At 36.6% G+C, this 19288-nt stretch overlaps 1 protein-coding gene across 2 annotated transcripts in view; it reads right to left on the reverse strand.

Annotated features, from left to right (window-relative positions):
• The window catches only part of ZNF804B (zinc finger protein 804B), a 205270-nt gene that overhangs the window by 17985 nt on the left and 167997 nt on the right, over nt 1-19288 (reverse strand). For both annotated transcript variants that reach the window (XM_090142839.1, XM_090142838.1), the window contains exon 2: nt 7471-7614. In XM_090142839.1, the coding sequence (XP_089998965.1) occupies nt 7471-7614 (144 nt within the window). The remainder of the gene's footprint in view (nt 1-7470; nt 7615-19288) is intronic.

Consider the following 19288-nt stretch of genomic DNA (forward strand, 5'->3'; position numbering starts at 1 on the left):
AATTCCACAGCATCTAGCATTTAACAATTTAGCTTATCTAGATATTAAATTTAAAAGCAACTCTGTGTTATTTGTAGTAGTTTCCGATGACATTTCTTTGGGATCTGTTGCCTCAAGTAACCCCCAGTTGCCAAAGTGTGCTCAGTGGTATTTGATAATGCTGCTTCTGCTCTGGAGTTGCTCTGGTATATGCACTTTCTGTAGTGTGCAATTGAAGCATCTCTATGCAGCGCAGCTAAAAATTCAAGCCTCCTCACACAGTATTTAAGAAAACAGTGCATGATATCATGAACTAAGCATTTATTTTAAGATCACCTCAAACAGGTAAAATGAATGTACTTTATACAGTGATGCAAGGATATGGTTTACATCCTTACATGCTACTTTTGCTCTTATGCTGTACATTAACCTAGCTTAAATTCTGATGTTATCCTGTGTTGCTTTATGCTGCCTTTATTTACATCAGCTCCTGCGATATGACACAATCTGATTGCCTGTTTCACTTCATCAGAGCTTCAGAATTTCAAAGATGCTGTGTTGCAGGTGCTTTGAAGCAAAACAGACATGATGTAAACATGCTTTTAGAAAGGCAGCATTTCTCTGTTTCTGAATAACAGAAAGAAATATCCAGGCCAATAAAATAGAGTATTTTGGTATTTCGGTCTTATGTTATCTATCAGTGATAGAAGATGAAATTGTATTAGAGTAACATCATTATACATTTTATTTTATTTTTTTTCAGATCCCGGTGATGTTTGATGTCATGTAAGACTTCTGTATTATTTTCAATATATAAAGTAATATTTTGTGCCAATATAACATCTGTGGTATTTTTGTTAAAGGAATTGCCTTTCAAAATAAAAGCTAATGTTCTTATATTGTACCTGGTTGATTTGCTCAGTTCCTCTGCTTTAACAGGAATGGCTTCAGTATCAGTGGCTAACCTCAAATGTCTCCTTCTATGCTTTACCCCATTATTCCCCTTTATTGATGGATTATTTCTCCAACTATTTGTTCTTTGTTCTTCTTATTCCCCCCTGCCTTCTTGTGTACACACCTTTCATTTTATCTTCCAGTTCCAGAGCCATACTTCCATGCCATTACGTTATCTTCATCCACCACACCTATTCCCATCCTTACTTCCTTAACCCACTTTTTCATCTCACATTATCCATTCTCTCATAGCCAACAGCTTTGTCCCTTGTACCAGATTATTTCTTTCAGTAGAGTTCATCCTTAGCACTGAGTCAGAGAGTTTTCCTTAAGGAAAACAACATGCAATTCTCTGAATAAAGATTGTATTAAAGAACAAGTGCATAAAAGTATCAAATAAGGTCAACCACACAGTATTGATTTTGATGTCCTGGCATTTCTCTATGCTTTACTTTACAAATAGTATATATATTTATGTTCTAAGTTAGTAAAGCCAAGAGTCCAAAAACAAAATTTCAGCCCATGCTCTGAAAGCAACAGAAATTGGATCTTAAAGAACAAAATGTTTGTAAATCTTAAAAATAGGAATCACAACCAGTCCTGTAATTAACCATCCAGTAAAAACTATAGGGTAATCCAGTTCATAATCTAAACTAATTTAAGAAGAAAAGTTTAAAATGATTTCATTCACAACAGTAAATTCTGATAGAATGAGATGAACATGTTAAGACAATCGTGGAAAAAGTGTGAAAAAATGAGAACTACTCAGCAAGAAATTATCAAAATCTCTCTCTTCAAGAAGTTACAGGAAGAGTGAAGTCATCCTGGGGAGGATGAACAAGAGCACACAATGGAAAATCAGTGTATGATGAAAAGCTAAGAACGTGTGAAGCTACAGAAGAATTAGAGCAAAAATCACTGGTTTCTGAATGAGCAAGAGAACAGTGTTTCTCTAAGGCAGAAAGATACTGAAATGATACAAGAGACCATAGAAATGAATTATTTCCTTTTAGCTTTGGTTTTCATACTGGAGAAGACATATGCCAGAAATGTACAATGTGTGCACAGTAGAGCAATGAAAAAATAACAGTTAGTTAGGTATTCTTCTACTTCGAAAGCAAATGATTAGAGAAAATAAATATTGTGATGAAAAAGGTGTTAGACAAGTGTATGTATCCACAGATGATCATTCTAAATATGCCTCTACTGGAAATAGTCTAACTGGAAATAAACTTGCCAAATGCTAATGTATGGGAACTGCTGAATCACGGCCTGAACCTCTGGTTGATCACCTGAGCCAAGCAATGAGTCAGCCACAGGAGCACAGGTGAAGGCAATTCAGGTGGAGCAAGGTTCCACCCCTCCTAGACCCATTTAAGAGCTGACTACCAGGGGGAAAGGATCTCTCCTGGAGTTTTGAACTGAGCCTAGGATATGGGTAAGCTTTCTATTCTCTTTTTGTTGTTATAATTGGCTTTGCTAAACTCTCTTGTTTATTTCATAATTATAACATCTTTATATTCATTGACTATACAGCTAAATATGAATTGGTATTTCACAGAAATTAGAGAATAAAGTGTGGGAAAATCTGAACAACTATTGATCATATTGAATCATACCTTCAGCATTTGATTTCAGAAGCATCTGTGATACTTATGGTGAATGTTCTGGAGATGGAAAAAAGAAATCATAACTTTCATCTCTAAAACCTCTCTCATAAGGCATCTACATTTGCTTCATCTTATGCTTTGGAATGGTTTTGTTTAATTTTGTGAGGCTGTTTACAGGCATATGGCTAAGAATATTCACTGTTATTTCCAGGACTGGGCCCAATTTTACACTCTCTAAATTGCACACACAAAATCACTTGTTTGTGATGGTTCCTCTTGATCACAGCAATTTGCTGGTACTTAAGAAAAGGAAGACAGAAACTACCATATATACAAAATCCCTTTCTCACTTCAAGTTTACTTATATACTTATATATACTAGCTGAATGAAGCTAACATCATATCTCTTATCTCTTTTTTTCTCTTGCTCTCTCCAGATCACCTCTTAATGCAAATATGGTTCTGTCTTTCTTAAGAGTGCTGTGAAAAATGTGAACATCTAACTTAAAATATACATGCATTTCTTAACAAGCATCAATCTAAGCTGATTGGTTTTCTTGTTGTTGTAAATTTAGAGGTTATTTTCTGAGGGGAACATGGAGAGAGCAGGCTTCAGATACATGATCTGGTCTTGAAACAATTGGCCCACCTATATCTCAAGGGAAAAAAGCAGAGATTACGCATACACACATTCTCATATACTTTCATGGAGGCGGATCTTTCTCTTCTGGTTTGTATATTCTGACAACTAAATACACGGTACTTTGTCTGAAAAAAGATTTATGGATGTTGCTGTGTTTGCCTTTGCTCCCAGATCCCAAGGTGAAAACTCTGAGCTACTTCCAAAGCAATCTTTGCTCCAGGTGAAAACTGTTTGGGTAATGAGAGATGTGTATCCAAGAGCCAAAATATGAGATTTTCCTCAATAAACATACACATCCTGGGAGAAAAAACAACACCCTAAAGATGAATGAACAAAATCACAGTATTACACTAATTCCTGGAGCTTTCTCTATGTTTACTTATCTGTGCATTTTCTAGGTGTTAGGGGCAAGGCTAGCTAAAATGTAAGCATATTTACTAGCTTTGAAGTTAACAGTAGCTAAATCTCTGTCTGAATTAGAGTTTAAATCCACAAGCACAATAAAGGCTTACTGGCAAGTGCCTACAGCTGTGCGCACTAAATCAGACTTTCATGCAAAAAATTCACCCAAGTGCCAGTATGCACAGATTTAAGTACTAAGATAAAGATATGTGCATGTGAGGGCTTTAACTTCTGTTCATTTACTTCACAGTACTGTAAAATTCAGATTTTTTTTCCATACATGCGAATGTGATTAGCTATATGTCTAAACTTTAACAACAAACTAAGAGACCTGTTTTGTCATGAGAAACCCCAAGATGGCAATACAGCCTTGTTTTTCTTTGCTCATTTTTACTGTTATTATTATTATAATTATTTTATTGCAGTACACAGAACAGATGTGACTTTCTCCTTTGCTGATATCAGAAGTCATTGCTGATTACTGAGGATTATTTTTACAAAAATGGAAAGCTCCCAGTACTTTGACATTACGTGAATGAATGAATGCTATGAATGACCTGAGGGTACTAAGAGATTGTATTTAATAACATTAACCAAATAGATATCTCTGCTCAAGTTTGGTCGTCTTTTACAGAATCAAGCGACTTAACAACTGTATTTCAAAAAAAAAAAATCTGCAGTGACTTATTATTTGTTGCTCTGTGTGTAACATAAAGTTGAATATGGTATTGTATTTACAAGAAGCAGCCTACATTGAACATCTACATCGTAATAACTTTTGAGCTAATTCACACCAGGACTATTGTCTTTTCCTGTGTTCAGGGAGCTTATATACAGCCAAGGTAATCAGTTCTGATGCAGCCAACCTCTCTTGGGGAGAACAACATGAGCAAGTGAGCATTGCAGGTGCTATGGTGCTTGAATGAAAAGACATTGCAGATTTACCGAATGTGCAACTGCCCATGACTGCTGCTCAGGAGTTCATAAAGTAATATATTTCATAAAAGAAAGCTATTTATGTGCAGGGCTAGCGAGTCATGCATGCACAGCCCTGTTTTCTGATGAGCGGAGAGGTGCTCTTGAGAGCACCCTCATTCTTTCCCCAGTTTTTGGAAAGCATTGGGCTTAACAATAGAGAGCTCAGGTAAAGCTGGGTGGAGTGCAGGCTTCCACTTACATAGAGATTCAGAGATCACTTTATCTAGCCTTGCACTGAGAGAAATTATTTTCCAATAATAGGTAATATCTATGAGTAATGATTACAGAGTAGTACAGAAGGAAAGATGCTGACAACACTATCTAAGACTAATGCTGTCAAGACAGTCAAAGAAATAAGAGTTGTTTAATACTCAGTCAAAAGTAATAAATTACATTTAAATCATATTATACCTCTCCAGGATCATTTTAGTGCTAGGAGACAATGAAAATAGAGGCACAGATGATCTTGAAGTACTCTTGATTCAGAAATTTTCTGTATACGTGTGTATATATTTGCATATACATACACTGTATTTGCATATATTTGCATGTAAGCAGTGTGTAGAGGAAGAAAGTATCTGAGAGTATTGCTTGAGAATAATGTAACCCAACAGAAGCCTGGCTGCACAAACAAGGCGAAACTGATTTAATGTTCTCCAGTCCTCTGAGGCCAGGGAAGGCAATGGCTGTTATACCAAATGAAAGGTACAAAATTCAGTATTTTCTGCTGTAGAACTCATTGCAGTCATAGCTTAAAAAAATGAATCACAAAATTAATCTAATAAAACCATAACGCTGGGAGATTAAAATCATAAGTCTTTGAATAAAATCTATTTCTTCTGGAAGGGAAACAAAAGTCTTATGACAAGTGCTCATAGTGCAGTATCCTTTTTTGTCTTTATTTCTTCTCTAACCAGCATTGTCAGTTTAATACAGATCTCTAAGTAGCAGCATTTAGAAGGGAAATCACAAAGGGGGATGGGACTATACAATATTGTTACTGAGCTATAAAGAGTTTCTCATTTTATCTAATCTCCATTAGAAAGATTTTGCTCAGAACATATCCATGTAGGCAACTAATGGTACACTTGAATTTCTGCTGGGAAACAGAAAAGAGAACAGAATATTTCTGGTGGCTACTACGCTTCCCAGAACAAACGTTTTGAAGTTAAGATAACTAAAATTAATTTATCTCAGAAAACTATCTTGATAAACTAAGAATAATATAGGTTTTTCTGTGACTAACCATGAAAGTCTGAAGAAATGCAGCATGCATTCATGTTATTCCTAGAGGCAAGGTTCCAAAACTTGGCTGAGCAGTCAAGATGTGAGAAGGGAGATGAGACTGAATTACCCTGTCACATCAGGTGGATAGCTAGCTAATCCTGTGCTAACTTGAACTGCTGAACTACATCTGAGAGGGCAGATGGGATGAGCTTGTATTGCCAGTTGATATTCTGTATGTGTTGTGTATTTCCATGAGACTCTGAGTATCATTCACAGTATCATCAATCTGGCAGGTTTTAAAGCACTGAATTTACCTACAAATTAAAGGAAGTTTAATGGCTTAAACATTTTGTTTTATAATGCAGGATTCCAAAACCTCTGCTGCAACAAACCAAATGTACATGGTGCATCAAGTAGGCTGTTTTATTTCGTGTAAGCTGTTCACTGCAGAGGGTGTAGAGAAGAGGGAGGGGTGAAGATTGATTTGTTTGAATTCAGATGCATCTCCGACAAGTAGAAAATTGGCTGAAAGGTGAAAAATTATTTGTGCAGCAATTGGGGATTTATATGGATTAGAATCACATGCTTAAGATCTGGAAATGTTTTGTGTTATTAGAACCATTTTTACAGATTAATTAACAAGGTGTGATGTAAGGAATTGCTTTGGGTTTAATAAATAAATACGTTAGGTGAATCTATCTGTGGTTTGAGAGTGGTGGGCAGAAGAGGCTTATGGACAGCAAAACCTGGGGTAGTTGGATTCAGCAGGATGGTTTGTCGTGGTGTGTGGGCAGTTCATTCGCTTAGTGCTGCAATAGACATGCACAGAAAATGCCAGGATGATTTACATCTTCCATAATTGTACAAAAAACAAGAAGATTGCTTATAGTGAGAGCAAGGAATTGTGCCTTTAGTGCTGTTTGTTGATCTCGGCACTTATTTCTCCTTCTCTGGAAGAAATACCTGCAGCTTCTAAATGCTTCATAGATTTGCAAGGAAGCTCCTGACCTCCATGTACACAGAGGTGTGATCACCCAGAAGACATAAATGCCCTAGTAATTTCAATGTGCACAAATACAAAACAACTTGAACTGCATAACACGTGTAAGAACAAGGAGAAAAACAGTAATATAAGGTGCATTTAGGGAAACCTGCTACACTTCTAACTTCTCACATGCCACTCTTACTTAACATATGGTAAGCTATACAAGAGGTTCACTTATTCCTGAACTTTGCAAATGAGTTTTATAGAGCTCTGGAATGCTTGCAAGAATTAATTGCATTTTTCTTCCATAGTGTCAACTGGAATATGTGTTTTGCTAAAATTAGTGGAAAACTGTGATGCAGGTAGCAAACATGAAATGATAATAGGTATACATTGCTATGGTACACCTGCACATACAGACCTGATTAAGTAGGTTCAAAAATGAAAAATATCTATTGTATTTTTCCAATAATCTAATATCTTTTTTTTCAAGAGTACCAGTTTTCTTCTGCAAGCAAGGCAAAATATATTCCACCAAAGACTAAAATGATAAATATTTCACATTTGATTTTGATTAAAAACACGTTAGTATCATATGCTAACTTGTCCTTTACTTAGTGAATTTAGAAATCCCCCAAAATCAGGAAAGACAGAAGATGGGCAGCTGTAACACAGACAAGTGTCAGGTTTACCTGCTTGTGAGCATGATCATAAGAATTGATGTGGTTGTCAAATTCCTGGTGTTTGTGGTACTGCTTGTCACACAGTTCACAGTAGAAGTTAGCCTTCACATCCTCCAGAGCCTTGGCTGCAGCTTTCTCCTTCTCAGCATAGTCCTGAAAGACAGAAGCAAAGGGAGACACAGATCATGAGCTCATACTGTTTTTGTCATCTATGCTAAAAATGCAAGAAATTGGAACTGCTAGCTCACTGGGCTCCACCTTAGTATCAAAGAACACACTAAAAAGCTTTTTTTCTCAAGATGGATTTAAGTAAATAGTTGTATTACTTGAGTAATTACTCTTAGCACTTCCTTTAGGTACTGTAGTAATCAAAATACAGAGAATTGAGATTCAGAGGAATACCTTTGGGTCACAACCTGTATCTTGGGTGGAAGAGCTGAGCAGTGAGGAGTACATAAAATACCAGGAGGATGAGTTGAGTGCTACAGCAGTTGGCACCCCTGCTCCATCTCTGCTCTTTCAGATACTATTGCTCAGAAGAAAGCAGCCAGTTTTAGCCTGCTACCAAGACAGATCTTCTGTTGTGTACTGCTTTCTACCTCACATCAAATATTCAGCAGGACCAGACAGCAGCTGGCTACGGCCAGCTGAGCTTCCCCTGGAACAGTGCCACCATGCTGCTGTGTCCCTTCCCCTGCGACCCCATTAGGGGAGTTATCATCCCACACAAACTGCCCTGCCCAATGCAGCTGTCACCTAACAGACACAACCATTGATGTGAGCTGGCACACCTCTCACACTGCCCTAATGCAAGAGTAGGGCTGGGGTCAGGCAAACACAGCTGAAAGAAAGGGAAAACGCAAGCGGTTGCTCCCTGAGTCTCTCAAATGACATAGAGAGCTGCTCTGAAGGGACATGTACTATGCTTTCAAGATATACCTAGTACACAAAGAAAGCTTAAAACATTGGAACTGTTAGTTACTAACCTACAAATAATGAACTTGGATAAAATGGCTTGTTATTCCAAATTGGAAGCAGCCTTTGCCAATCTAATATTTTTTACAAGTCCTTCACGTTGTTGTTATTATACTTGAATCTTTTACTTTAAAGAGCAAACTTCTGTCTGACATGGAAAAGAATTGCTGAAAAAGTTGGTGAAAGTGATTGATTTTATATTTGCAATGATAAGTTGGTATTACTTGAGTGTATGCAAGCTGTTGCCAAGGATTGCAGTAATTCATCATTTGCTCTGTCATTATATTCACTGTAAGAAATGTGTACATTTAACAACTAGACTTCCCATGCTCTGCAGACAGTGCTTTCTGGTGTGTGCATGGTTTCACCACCCAGCCTGCAGCAAACCCAAGGTAGGCCCAAGTTGGGATATACTACATGGCTGGGACACTTCTGGTTCATACTGTCTGATAGTGTCTCTGATAGTCCAGGCACCGGGGTAAAGATTTAGGGCAGAGCAGAGCCACGTGGGTGATCCTTTTGAAAGGGTAGGACTTTCTTAATGAAATCATGGGTTTTCATCCTGGGACTTGAGCAGGCAGCAGAGATGTTGGCTGTCCAACACCTTTGGAGGAATCCATGCTGTGAGCCCTGCAGCTTTGCCTTGATCTACATGCCATCAGCTTGATATCAGTAGGTCTTCCTCACATGGTAGCTTAAAGTTGGCATTGCTAGTAAAGGGAACTTCAGTTAAAGTAGCCTGCCTAGGAGCTAGGTGTAGGACATACACCTAAGGAACTACTTGAAGCTCCCTCTATAAGAAACAGAAAAAAATAATAGCCCTGCCAGATAATGATTAATTCTATCTACTTCAAAAACCTATTTTAGTATGAGATGAAACTCTCTCCAGAAGTGCTATATCTATCAACCACTGCAAGACTCTAAATTACTAACCTGGACTACATCCTTAATTTTAGATTGCTGAACTCACGGATAATGAGTTCCATATTGTATCCTTTTATATTCAATTCTAAATCTCCCCACGAAACTTGTATGGACTGATCAGCTTGAAGACAAGAGGTCAAAGAGGAATTTGTGCCTGGAATTTGGATTTTTATATCTTACATCTTACAAATGCTGCCAACAACATGATAGTCTCTCCTACAGCACAACATTCAAATAACTTTTTTCCCTGCATGCATATGGCTCACGTAGATTAGTATACTGTGATATACTCAGATTGATTGTTTCAAAATGCAAGTAGCCTGAGCTAATTCACTTCTCCGCTTGTGAGGGTGTTCGGTCATAGTAGCTAATATTTCATTGTATTAGTGGAAAATGTTCTTGTAATTAAATAGTTAAATAGCTTCCATTAGTTATTTAAATCTACAAAAGTGATACTTTTCAGCTTATGCTTCCAACACATTGTTTTGCTAACATTAATTATTCACTGGGCCTTTGGTATAATTAAAATGCATAAATTAGAATGTGGATGCAATAACATTAATTATGCAGTGATGCCTTCCTTGGAAGTCAAGTGTTGGAGGCAATGCATTTTTATTCTAAACTAGTAAAAATGTAAGTTTTGCACTTGCTGGCAACCAGCCAAAGCATAATTGTTTTGTTTTTCTTTACCGTTTCCGAACTGTCAATTAAGTGTTTACAGCCTGCTCTGTCTTTGCTTCTGTTGAAGGAGAAGCCTAATTGTTTGGGGTGAACACACCACATTACTCTCTGTGAAGCACAACTGAAACTGCTGTTCATGAGCTTTCCAAACTGCCAACTTTATCTTTCTCAGCAGAAATTAATACAGTTCCCTTAGCATAAAGATGTTTTAAAATAGCAACAAGGCAGCTCCCAGGTGCATCCTAAGATAATCACAACTACCTCCATTGCCTTATTGCTTAATTATGCTTGTCTACCATGGCAAAAGATATAATTTCCTGCTTGCTTATCGATCAGATGCAGGAAAATTGAATGCTGCATCACATACTTTAGAAAGGTCATGAATTTTTCTTTCTGCAAAGACGTGAGAACTTCTTGCACTATGGTAAACTGTGCGCAATCATAAATTTTCACATACAGACTCAGTATCATTTCTCTTTGACTGTAGAGACTGCTGGCCAATTTTGGCACAACAGATGTGATCACATGGAAGAGACATATAAGTACATCTGTAGAAAGCATATGTGATCTCAAAAGGCTTACAACACTAATGTAACCACAGAAAGCTGAAAAGATGCACAGATGTGTTTCAGACGGGGGAGCACCAGTGATAGAGAATATGTGCCACAGTCTCATAGATTATATTCAAGATCGTACACTACCTAGTACTGCCATGTAACCTGGGTAAACATGGGTCTACTTGTCAGATAACATAAATTAGCAGCTCTGTCTTTGAGGCATGGGCAGCTAACAATAAGCAGAAGTTGATCTCAGAAATGATTCAGGCACTGTGTAGATAAGAGCTCCCAAAAACCATGGGTTAACCACTTGCCGTGTTCCTGGATGCAGATAGTATACCATATAATGATAAATGAATGCAGAATACACCTGGAAGCATTTTTTTCCTTAGAAATGTGTAAAATGGCTTCATATTATAGATTATAATTACATTCACATCAACTTGGCCCATAGAGGCACATAACCGTAACAAATGTTTATATATTGGATTCATTTAACAAGAATACCTCTCTCACACATTAGCCTGGAAGTGCTTTCACTTTGCAATTACTTTTGCAGCATGCTTCCCATTGTGAAAATGCAATTAATGGTATCTGACATTTCATTTTCTAATATAGGGAAAATCAATGAAAAATCCCATGTAACTGAGTTTTCTAGAATGTTGCCACTGACAACTAGTCAATTAGAAATCATTTATTAAATGCAGAGTCTGTAAAAGATATTTAATAGACTGTGTGGCTATTAAAGTATGCTGATCTAGACAAAGTGATACTACACTGCTTGCTTCACAAATTGATAGTAAATATACCTGCTACGTTCAAGTAGACTAAGGTGAAATGTAGGTCATGTTACAGTAAAACTTTCAGAGGTAGTTTTGTATAAATCCATGGATTTCTACACATGCTGCAGAGTAAATCCACGGTGCTTGCAAATATAAGATGAGGAACAAATGTGTTATCATTAAACCATTTTTGGTCACCTCTTTCTAGATCAGAATGGAAACATATAGTTAGTTAGAACGTCTAAGTGTTACATGAATGCAGAGCTCAATTAGTGACAGACAACTCCTTTGGATACAAAAGCAATCAGAGTTGTGGAGTTTTATATCTCACACATAATTCTGTGACTCAGATAAGATAATGAGTGTTAGCATTAAATACTGCTACCGTTACTGAGGTGCCTCTTTTCTCAGGGCTTGTCAGCATAGAGGCTAAAGGACATGTCGGACCTATGTAAGCACGTGAATGAGGTACAGGATTATATTCTACATCAGAGCATTTTGAGAGCATTTTCATTAGCAACTTTGATGATGAAATGAACTATGTTTATATATGAAATCTATTGATGATATTCATTAATAACACAGAATTAGAAATGCTTTAGAAAGTGGGGCCGAGATTAAAAATGGCTGCAATGTTCATGAGATATGGGCTAAAATCAGCAAGGTAACATCCAATAAGATTATGCGAAATGCTGCACACCGGAGAGGGAAATCACATCCACCAGTACTAGACTGAATAACTTGAGTAAATGCAAATTCAAGGACAGAGGTCCAGGAGGTTACAGTAAAAAAGAAATGAAAGTCAACAGTGAAAGTCAAAGCAAACCACATTCTGACATGTTAATAGTAGTGTTATATGTAAGATGCTGAGGGTAATCATTCTACTTGATTCAGTATTGGTGAAATGTCAGCTGTAAAATACTATCGGGTACATCTACGCCAGCAAATATCTTCCATCCTGGAACCCAGTCCTCCATCATCCCTGCTCTGTATGATAGTTCACTCTCAGGCTTTCATTCCAAAGTGAACTAGCTAGTTTCTTTGGAAACAAAGCTGAGTGCAGTCCTGGAATAACAGTCAGTTCAAAGACTACACTCTACAGGAAGCAAGAATGAGAATTCACTGGGTTCTCTCTGCCCTACATGGTCATCTAACAATCATCGACACGTACATTCTCAGGCATCCCTATGTCACAGCCTTCCCCAGGATACGCAGCATCTCCATGCCACTAAAACTTGTGCAGCATCATGACACACACAGAAAATACTCAAACAGTATTTCTTCAGATTTTTTCAGACATACTGAAATAAAAACAAATATAACATATATAAGGGCACCACTTAGACCTGGGGAGATTTAATCTATGTCGCTGAGAGATTAGGCCTTACTGCTGGAGCAAACTAGACATGTAGATAAAGTACTTTGAGACAGTATTGGTGCTCACAATTTGAGAAAGAACCAGACACATGCAAGAAACCCTTCAGCAGGGCAGTAAGGATAAGATATTTAAGAACTAGTGAGTTACCTGCTTAAATTAGGGAAACTGCATTTCAAATTGTAATTTATTATTTTATTCTAAAGTTCATGTGAGCATTTGTAAATAATTTTGGAGGGTGAATTTGTAAAACTGCTTGGGCTTGTACAGCACATGTCTGAATGTTGAGGACTTGTATGCTGTACAGACAGCAACTGTTGAACTTTTGTTTTGAGTGCTCATTTATCACTTCTTACTCATCCATCACCTCTTGAGATAAATACATAGTATTTATATGCCATTATATATATTTTTTTCTGCAGCTAAGCGACAAGTCTATAAAACTCAGTGCATAAGTGATAGAAAAAAAAGGAACTAATCAAAGTATGTGGGATCTGCAATGGGAATCTTGAAGGTCATACAAATGTCTCAAAATTAGGATGCAAACATCGGCATGGTTCAGCTTTTTCCTGAATGTTCTTTTTTTAGCTGGATACAACTCTGTTCTAACTAAAAAATTTGCTAGGGAAATTTTGCTGTGGAGATAGAATGAAAAGCAAATAACTTTCTTCAGTTGTGATAGATATTCACTCATAGGAGGTGTGATTGGTCTTCTAAGCACTTGAAGTATGGATAGTGTCAAAATCATGTATGTTTGCTGGTTGCTAACATTTTGAGCTCACCTCTGTAGAGTCTCCTAGAGAATTCTACCCACCCCGGTCTGGAATTGATTTCATTTACTCTGCACAAGTTTTGCCATCCTCCACCTCGAATATTCTGTGTATACTTTCTGTCAATGCAAGATCTACACTAAGGAGTTTCAGAATTATCTATTGCAAAGGAATATATTTTTCTTCAAAAGCAGTAATACTGTCATTCTCAGTTGACTTATAGAGGGCATCTACTAACTTCTGCAAACAAAGATTTTCATATTTTTTCCACACTCTGTATATTCCTGCAGCATTTTCAATTATATCCACTTCCATTTGCCATTGGAATACTGAGACATGGAAAGTGCAATGCTTTTAGCTGGTCGGATATTCTTTTCAGAGTATAAAGCTGCTAGAAATAATGGATCAGATCCATCTAAAACTTGTAACTTTAAGGAGTCACAAACCTATTCCTAGCTCATTTAATATGAAAATAAGGAATGTTGATTGGAATCAGCCTTATAGAAAATATGAAGAAAAGCATCAGCAGGCCATTCAGATCTTCAGTGTTAATCTGCCTTCCACGTAAGTGCATTTAACTTATATTTTTTAAGTCTTTTTTATCTTCTGTGAAATAATTAAATTTCCAAATACTAATTCTGCTATGAAGAAAATGTAATTTCTGTAGTGATTCAGTCCCAGGCAACAGTCCCAAGAAGATGAAAGGGTGTGACTCACAGGAACACAAGAACACAAAGTTTGTCACAACTGTCAGAGCTAAATCATAGAATCATAGAATTGCTCAGGTTGGAAAAGACCTTAAAGAACATCAAGCCCAACCACAACCTAACCATACTGGTACATGATAGTAGAGGCTGAAACAATTTCTGGTAAACAGTGGAAAGGAACGTGATTTTATTACTGCTAGGACTATATTCTAGACATTTAAAAGCAAGTACTAAAAGACTCAAAAGACAGAAAATCTGAAAGGGTTTTAGAACATCCCCAGCTGATCTGTATATGGCCTTTGCTAACTAGTGTCAATCAGGACTCCCCACTAAGGCTTCACTGAACTTATATTTCAATCTGACTAACTTAAAATGTAGATAGAACAGAAATGTATCTCCTAACTTGGTCAGAAGAATTGTTCCTGTTATGCAGAAGAAATAAAAGCACCACTTGCTTTTTCCTCATAGTCCTGTTTCTCTGCACAAATGTGAGTCCTTCAGTGAATCTGATTTTGACGTTATTGTCTGCCTTCCTTTTGAAGTTAATACCTTCAATTTGTTCACTATTTCATGCTACTTTCTCTCTTTTCCTTTACAGTGATTATTTCTTTTACCTCTTTTATGATGAGTAAGGTTATATCAATTAATCTGAAGAGTGAGTCCTACATTTTTCTCTTACCATTCTCATTTTTTCAATTGCATTTTTTAGAGTAGTACAATGTGTGATCCAGCACTGCATTTAATAGATTATGCAATGTCATATTTTTTTTGCCTGACACCTTTTTTCAGATGAAACCTACTTGACATAAGTTAAGATCCTTGTACATTTTGACCTTTTTCTATAGAACATGACAGAATTTAACTTACGTTCAGTGTCTTTCATATTCAAGTTAGGTCAAAGCCCTTTACAATAATGATATTGATCATGCAGTAACTGTGTAAGAGAATAGAGGAAAATTTGTTGTGGGCACAGGTATAGTTATCACAGAACTCGTCCTTGCCTATTAGAACCTTTTCTTAGTAAGTGCTTTTTTCATGCGATACAAACTAATCATGTCAGATAGTTTTTTATAGTCTTTAATAACAATAACATTAAACATTTATATCCTCTTATTTAATAGTGATTGACTCTATTTTTTCAGATAACGTAATGTTAAAACCAACCAATGTGGAGTAATTCAATGAGTTTCTATTGCTCATAGCAACAGAGAATAAATGCTAAATTTATGACAAAATAATAATAAACATTTATGAAATCCAAATTCTTTTTTTTTTGCTGTGTGTACTTGAAATCTACTTCAGAAAAATGTCTGACAAAGTAAGCATTAATCATTCATTTATTTAATTATACCTATGCAGTCAATCTTCTCTTAAAATTTCCCATAGAACAGTAGCTCATCATTCCATCATATAGCACGTGATGAAATTTTTTTTTTTGCAGAAACCAGAATATTTATGTCCATTATCTTTTCAAGCTTTTTTTTTTTTTTTTTTTTTTGCACATTTTTTCAACAGAAACTCGAGATTTTCTTTTTCTTTTAAAGTGCTCTGTAAAGTTAAATGGAAAAAGGAAGGTTACTCACACACACATATAACACTCTTCCATTGATCTTGATTTCAAAATTCAGTGTACATTTTTATCAACTTCAGACTTTTATATGTCATAGTTCTTCTGCTCATTCAAGCTAGAGCAAAAAAAATGTCTTTCATTCCTCTACCAAATGAAATTATAATGTTTGTATTTTGTCTGAAAAAGAAGATATGTGTGGGAGGGAGAGAAGGTGGAAGGGAGGAAGAAAGGAAGAAAGAATAGAAGAAAGGATAGGGAATTAATACTTTTTCTATCTCTTTTTTAGAAAAATGCCAGTGATCTGAAACCTACCCTGCAGCATATCAGGCAATTAAAAGCCATTTAATTTCTCAACACAAATGGGCAGTCAAATTGCAGATTTATGGCACTATTATGGGAATTTCCAAAGTAAAATTCTGGCATCACATGCTCAAGAGCCATCAGACAGGAATAATTGCCCAGAAGTATCTCCACTGTGCCTTAAGGGAAAACAGTTTCTTTCCAAAATTACTTTCGCGTGATAAATGCAAGACTCAGGAGCATGTCCACAAGCAAAAGACAGTAGTTACTAACAGATCAAATAAATGAATTGGAAGACATGATTGCTGATTGTAGAAAACAATTGTTGACTGAAAACACTAATTCAGACTTTATTCAACACCTCCAGACTTAAAGTTAAAACAAGAAAATCTAAATTCTTTGTGCATTGTCTATATTGTTGCATCATATTATCTGTTCTAATCTTCCTCTAGGAGTGAGGTGTCACGGAGTTAACTAGATCAATCAGGGGGGCAGTAGGCTGCTGCCCCCCCACCCCCTCCCTGGCCCCACAAAATGGGAAGGAAGGAAGGGAGGGAGGAAAAAAAAACAGCGGCAACAATCTATGGAGGTAAACTTATTTTACTAACTATGATATTGGAATGCAAGATAACACAATATAATACAATCTAATTGAAATTGAGACTAATGAATCAAATAAGATAGGAGAGAGAGAGCTCCTGAGACCGAGTCAAAACTGAAAAGCTTGGAACAGCTAGGAAAGCACCCTCCAGAACCCACTGCCAGGCAGTAAGAGACCGCCCCACCTGGAAGGGTCAGATCCCATGATTTCCGTAATGTATAGGGATAGGTACCTGGAATTGGAGCATTAGCACTTTAATTCTAGTACATGATGTTTTGATGCAGAATATTGAAAACCAAAAAACATAAAACCATGACATGAGGTGATGTGCTAGGTTTTTTTTCTCAGCATGAAGTTATCTCCTCAGCAGGAGAGACTGAATACTCTACTGAAACAGGCAGGGACACATAAGAAGCAGTGCCTCAGTAGCAGCAAACCACCTTACATTTTTATTCATGGTTTCCACAGCTGGTGTACCTCAGCTCCAGTATCCTTTTAGTCCATCATATGCTATTTGACTTACATCCTGCATGATGATGTGGCTTTGTTTGCTTACCTCTTAGTTTTTTCCTGGTCCCCACCTTCCAACAAGTTAATACCCATAGAGGTGCAGAGATCTGGTTCTGTCTGCCAATTTCTGTGTTTATTGGGCAGTATAATCAGTAGCGATGTTCGTGTGTTAGCTGTGAGTCTGCAATGTTTGTGAGTTTGCAAAAGCATGCTCATGATTAACTGAGGCACCTCTATGCTGCTTACCAATTCTCTCATTGTGCTTTTACCCGTAAAAAGAGCATGAAGGCCTACTTAGAAAATGTTTTCCTTGAGTGCTCCACCCAGTATGTGGCTTTGGGTGTCTAGGTCCCCCCAGTGACTGTGTCACAACAAACCCAAAGTGCAGCCACCTTCATCTCCAGCCCAGGACTTTGCTCAGACTACTGTGGCTGGAGCCAATGAAAGTTTTGCTTTAGTTTAAAAGGGAGCAAGGAAATCCCCAGCTCTAGTAAGCATAAGAAAACAAAGCAATCAAAAGAAAAGATGAAATGTAAATCTAGGGAAATTTCCAGAGATTATTAAAATTATTAAAAGAATGTCTGAAAATACTCTGAGGAAGAATATTGGGGGAAAAAAAAAAAAAGAAAAGCAAGATATGGAAAAGGAAAATAACAACTTTTAAATAAAAAAAAACTAGATTTTTTAAAAAATATTTTTGAGTATTAAACTAATATGGTACCAAATTGATAGCAAATACCCATTCTGCTCTTGAATTAACCATACGTGACTGTTGGTGTTAGGAGTGGCACAGTAGAATACAGCATGCTGTTTGAAAAAATATGTCAGCATCTGGAGCATGAAAGATCTTAAATAAATACTGCGTTGGACAAATAAAAGATGATCTATGTTCATCTGCCCTCAGATGAATAAACTGTATACCATAGAGCTAATTCTGTCACAAGTGCTTGGATGGGAATACATTATCCAGACATAATGAGCACTTCTATTGCTGCTGTGGAGACCTGAGGCTTCCTGAGACAACAACTCAAGTGGCTGATTACAGTTTGATGCTGTTTCATGAGGCCTCCTGGGGTGTCAATTAATCTCATGAACTCATTGAACACAGTGCAATGTTAGAGGTTCTTGATTTCAGAAAAATGAGCTGGGCTGTCTCTTAACTTGAAAGGATATTTCTGGCTTCTCCATCACCTAATGCAAATGGAAGTGTTGAGTTCTCTACTCCTAGAGTACAACCAACAAATTTCTTGCTTTACTATTTCACATATCTTAGTTTTTTTTTTTTCTTTTTAAAAGTTAACAGAATTACTTCATAACTTTGATTTTAGATCATCTGCTAGTACATAAAATCTTCAGTAACCACCTGTGTTATAAATCAGTGCACAATCTTATTAGATAGATTTGACAGTGTTTCTGTAATGAATATAAATAATGGTGCGTGATCCCTCTAACTCTTGATCTAATTAAAGTAGATGACTCAATGCATTAACAATGAGTGGGTGACATTTCCTCACAGTATTTAAACTCAACATAGTAAATGACCTGCTCTTCATTAAAATACAATAAAAAACTACTGAATGATTTTTGGCAACATAACAGTATATATGTAAGCAGAATCAAACAAAAAGTAATTTCTGTCACCAGTGTAGCGTATTGAGACTTCCCTGAATGGCTATAGCATGAGAGAGGCCAGCGTTTTGTGTAAAGTGTATCAACTACCTGTAATCATGTAATTTACAAACCATTAAATATTTCAGTCTGAGTTGGTACTTACAGTGTATATGAGAAGTTTAATGAAGAGTTACAGATTTTCAAGGCAAGTATTTTAATAAGCACAGGGAAAGTATTTTTAATATTAATTACTTCCCTTTTGCACAAATTGTGTACCGCCTCAGCCTTTAAAAGTAATTACTTTGTAGACATCACATTGGCACTTCTTTCCTTGCATTTTGTTTTAAAGAAATTTCAGTGCATTTCCGTCAATGATGATTTTGGTCTACTGCACTTAACTTTTATCTCTGGGCACTTTTCCCTTACTCTGTGAAGGAAACCCAAAAGAAAATTGTCTATTACAA

The sequence above is a fragment of the Phasianus colchicus genome, chromosome 6 (assembly GCF_987193195.1).
Source record: "Phasianus colchicus chromosome 6, bPhaCol1.hap1.1, whole genome shotgun sequence".
In the NCBI taxonomy this organism is placed as follows: domain Eukaryota; kingdom Metazoa; phylum Chordata; class Aves; order Galliformes; family Phasianidae; genus Phasianus; species Phasianus colchicus.